The sequence below is a fragment of the Oncorhynchus kisutch genome, linkage group LG29 (assembly GCF_002021735.2).
Source record: "Oncorhynchus kisutch isolate 150728-3 linkage group LG29, Okis_V2, whole genome shotgun sequence".
Taxonomy (NCBI): Eukaryota; Metazoa; Chordata; class Actinopteri; order Salmoniformes; family Salmonidae; genus Oncorhynchus; species Oncorhynchus kisutch.
The window spans coordinates 43,161,134-43,166,133 of record NC_034202.2 but is presented as its reverse complement, the minus strand read 5'-3'; the positions used below and the strand labels follow the sequence as shown (position 1 = coordinate 43,166,133).

Genomic DNA, 5,000 nt, shown 5'->3' with positions numbered 1-5,000 from the left:
AGCGAGGGGACAGGGAGGGGGACAGCGAGGGGATAGCGAGGGGAGAGGTAGGTAGTTAGTATAGGGGTAGTATATGGGACAGTATAGTAGGGGTATAGCAGCCGTATAGTAGTATGTGTATGGACAGTATAGTAGTAGTATAGGGGTAGAATAGTACCAGATATAGCAGTGGTGTAGAGGCAGAGTATAGTACTAGTATAGTAGTATAGTGGTAGTATAGTAGTAGCACTGTAGTAGTATAGGGGTTAGTATAGGTACTGGTATAGTAGTAGCACAGGGGTAGCATGGTAGTATAGGGGCAGTATAGTAGCAGTATAGTAGTAGCACAGGGGCAGCATAGTAGTATAGGGGCAGTATAGTAGCAGTATAGGGGTAGTATAGGGGTAGTATAGGGGCAGTATAGTAGCAGTATAGTAGTAGCACAGGGGCAGTATAGGGGTAGTATAGTGGCAGTATAGTAGCAGTATAGGGGTAGTATAGGGGTAGTATAGTAGCAGTATAGGGGTGGTATAGTGGCAGTATAGTAGCAGTATAGGGGTAGTATATGGGTAGTATAGGGGCAGTATAGTAGTAGCACAGGGGCAGTATAGGGGTAGTATAGTAGTGGTATAGCGGTAGTATAGGGGTAGTATAGTGGTAGTAAATGGGTAGTAAAGTAGTAGTACAGGGGTAGTATAGTAGTAGTGTATGGACAGTATAGTAGTAGTATAGGGGTAGAATAGTACCAGTATAGCAGTGGTGTAGAGGCAGTATAGTACTAGTATAGTAGTATAGTGGTAGTATAGTAGTAGCACTGTAGTAGTATAGGGGTAGTAGAGTACTGGTATAGTAGTAGCACAGGGGTAGCATGGTAGTATAGGGGCAGTATAGTAGCAGTATAGTAGTAGCACAGGGGCAGTATAGGGGTAGTATAGTGGCAGTATAGTAGCAGTATAGGGGGTAGTATAGGGGGTAGTATAGTAGCAGTATAGGGGTGGTATAGTGGCAGTATAGTAGCAGTATAGGGTAGTATAGGGTGTATATGGGCAGTATAGTAGTAGCACAGGGGCAGTATAGGGGTAGTATAGTAGTGGTATAGCGGTAGTATAGGGGTAGTATAGTGGTAGTAAATGGGTAGTATAGTAGTAGTACAGGGGTATATAGTAGCAGTGTAGGACAGTATAGTAGTAGTATAGGGGTAGAATAGTACCAGTATAGCAGTGGTGTAGAGGCAGGTATAGTACTAGTATAGTAGTATAGTGGTCGATTATAGTAGTAGCACTGTAGTAGTAGGGGTAGTATAGTACTGGTATAGTAGTAGCACAGGGGTAGCATGGTAGTATAGGGGCAGTGGTATGTAAGCAGTATAGTAGTAGCACAGGGGGCGTATAGGGGTAGTATAGTGGCCGTATAGTAGCAGTATAGGGGTAGTATAGGGGTAGTATAGTAGCAGTATAGGGGTAGTATAGTGGCAGTATAGTAGCAGTATAGGGGTAGTATAGGGGCAGTATAGTAGTAGCACAGGGGCAGTATAGGGGTAGTATAGAAGTAGTATAGGGGTAGTATATAGGTAGTATAGTAGTGGTATAGCGGTAGTATAGGGGTAGTATAGTGGTAGTAAATGGGTAGTATAGTAGTAGTGTATGGACAGTATAGTAGTAGTATAGGGGTAGAATAGTACCAGTATAGCAGTGGTGTAGAGGCAGTATAGTACTAGTATAGTAGTATAGTGGTAGTATAGTAGTAGCACTGTAGTAGTATAGGGGTAGTATAGTACTGGTATAGTAGTAGCACAGGGGTAGCATGGTAGTATAGGGGCAGTATAGTAGCAGTATAGTAGTAGCACAAGGGCAGCATAGTAGTATAGGGGCAGTATAGTAGCAGTATAGTAGTAGCACAGGGGCAGTATAGGGGTAGTATAGTAGCAGTATAGGGGTAGTATATGGTAGTATAGTAGCATATAGTAGCAGTATAGGGGTAGTATAAGGGGCAGTATAGTAGTAGCACAGGGCAGTATAGGGGTAGTATAGGGGTAGTATATAGGTAGTAATAGTAGTTGTATAGCGGTAGTATAGGGGTAGTATAGTGGTAGTAAATGGGTAGTATAGTAGTAGTACAGGGGTAGTATAGTAGTAGTATAGGGGGTAGTATAGGGGTTAGTATAGTAGTAGTACAGGGGTAGTATAGTAGTAGTACAGGGGTAGTATAGTAGTATAGGGGTAGTATAGGTAGTGTATAGGGTTAGTATAGAGTAGTACAGGGGTAGTATAGGGCTAGTATAGGGGTAGTAAGGGTAGTATAGGGCTAGTATAGTAGTATACAGGGGTAGTATAGTAGTAGTATAAAGGGTAGTATAAGTAAGTAGTATAGGGGTAGTATAGGGGTAGTACAGGGGTAGTACAGGGGTAGTACAGGGGTAGTATAGTAGTAGTATAGGGGCAGGAGAATAGCGGTAGTATAGTAGTAGTACAGGAGAATAGGGGTAGTAGTATATAATACTCACGCTAGCATTGCCAAGGGGATGACACAGAGTCCAGCAGACAACAGGAAGCAGAATCCAGGGTACCAGGTTACCGTGGCAGCGTAGAGACTACTGAACACAGCTATCGCCACACTGATGCTCACACTGTCCAGGCACGCCAAGCAAGCAAACAACGCTCCTACACACACACACACACACGAGAGGAAGACAATATACTGTCAGATAAAGAAGTTCAAAGCTACATTAAAATACTGTAACCTAACATTACCACATAGGTAAATCACCCTACACACTGTAACCTAACATTACCACATAGGTAAATCACCCTACACACTGTAGCCTAACATTACCACATAGGTCAATCACCCTACACACTGTAGCCTAACATTACCACATAGGTCAATCACCCTACATTAAAATACTGTAGTCTAACATTACCACATAGGTAAATCACCCTACATTAAAATACTGTAGCCTAACATTACCACATAGGTAAATCACCCTACATTAAAATACTGTAGTCTAACGTTACCACATAGGTAAATCACCCTACATTAAAATACTGTAGCCTAACATTACCACATAGGTAAATCACCCTACACACTGTAGCCTAACATTACCACATAGGTCAATCACCCTACATTAAAATACTGTAGTCTAACATTACCACATAGGTCAATCACCCTACATTAAAATACTGTAGCCTAACATTACCACATAGGTCAATCACCCTACATTAAAATACTGTAGTCTAACATTACCACATAGGTAAATCACCCTACATTAAAATACTGTAGTCTAACATTACCACATAGGTAAATCACCCTACATTAATATACTGTAGCCTAGCGTTGTGAGACATGTCATAATGGTTGCCTTGCTTCCACGTTATTGCCGCAAGTTCCATGGTTGCCATAGCGCCGTGAGGTAGCCAAGGCAGAGAGCTCTGTAAATATTGTACATATTTGATTGTTTTTTAAGTGTTGTTTTTATAATTGTATATTTGAAAATCATATCTGGCGGTGACTGATTATGACATTATGATACTGTGTTTGGCTTGCCTAGCTAGCTAGCTTAGCTAATATGATTTGAATGACGCAGCAACACCAAATCAACAACATCGGTTTCGGCCCCCTTTTGCCCCATTTCCTAGAGGAAGTGGAGTTGCGGTGTGAGGTGATACAGAGGCCTGCTTCTTCGTAGGAGGCTTTTCTGAACCGCTGCTGAGGTGTGGTGGTCTTACTGGAGTATTTAAAGTCACAAAAAAACATTACCCAGGTGGTTGCTACATCTCAGTAGAGGACGATCCAGCCTAGCTACGGAAGAGCCACAAAGCCAGGATCGTTCCACCTCAAAAAGCACCCGAAAGAGGATTTCAACACCCACCATGTCAGATTCTGAAATCGTTTTTTGTTTCTAGAAACAGATAAGATTAACATTCCTGCAACATTATTTTGTTTTGTTATTTTGTCTCTAAGCTAATTGATTGCGTCGAAATTGACCATTTTACGAGGTCCGTCTCTCAGATGTCTACCTCCCTACCTGTTCCATATTTATTTATTTAACTAGGCAAGTCAGTTAAGAACAAATTCTTATTTTCAATGACGGCCTACTGGAGGAACAGTGGGTTAACTGCCTTGTTCAGGGCAGAACGAAAGATTTTTACCTTGTCAGCTCGGGGATTCGATCTAGCAACCTTGACGGTTACTGGCCCAACGCTCTAACCACTAGGCAACCTGCCGCCCCTCCACTCTAACCACTAGGCTACCTGCCTCCTCTACACTCTAACCACTAGGCAACCTGCCGCCCCTCCACTCTAACCACTAGGCTACCTGCCTCCTCTACACTCTAACCACTAGGCAACCTGCCGCCCCTCCACTCTAACCACTAGGCAACCTGCCGCCCCTCCACTCTAACCACTAGGCAACCTGCCGCCCCTCCACTCTAACCACTAGGCTTCTCTCAATATACAGCACTGCTTATCATCTAAAGCTGAGGAAGACCATCGCCCTACAACTGTCAGATCCCTACATTGGTAAAATTGTTTTTTGTTGTTGTTTATTTTGTTTTTAATGAGACTTTAAGATTGAAATCACAATATAAAATACATTGGGGATTATTATTATTATTGTTATTGTTATTGTGTTCGTGTGGGAGAGAGAGGCTTGAAGAAGAGCCAGACACATCTCTCTAACAATGAATATTTAACTAAATAGTTAGACATTTCAGTCCTACTAGTGTCTGTGTTTTTAATGGTCTCCACTCTAGTTCCCTGCAGCTAATCTGGGCGTATGGTCACCAGAGATGGCTTGAGCTGACAAATGAGCTAAAGACTGCATTACATAGACAATAATGTGTTTTACTAGAGATAGCTTAGGAGTAGAACAAGCCCTCACTGTCTCAAATTCATCCTTGCAACTGGGAAACTAAGCCAGGGTGGGGTTAAGACAACAACCCTGTGCAGATAACGACCGGATGAACCCAGAGTGGCGTATGATGCTCCTTGGTCTGCATGAGGGGGGTTGAACCAACCATGACG

At 42.6% G+C, this 5,000-nt stretch overlaps 1 protein-coding gene across 1 annotated transcript in view; it reads right to left on the bottom strand.

Annotated features, from left to right (window-relative positions):
• The window catches only part of LOC109882377 (solute carrier family 46 member 3), a 32,136-nt gene that overhangs the window by 1,454 nt on the left and 25,682 nt on the right, over positions 1 to 5,000 (bottom strand). Inside the window, exon 4 of the mRNA XM_031809096.1 lies at positions 2,483 to 2,639. Coding sequence (XP_031664956.1) covers positions 2,483 to 2,639 — 157 coding nt within the window. The remainder of the gene's footprint in view (positions 1 to 2,482; positions 2,640 to 5,000) is intronic.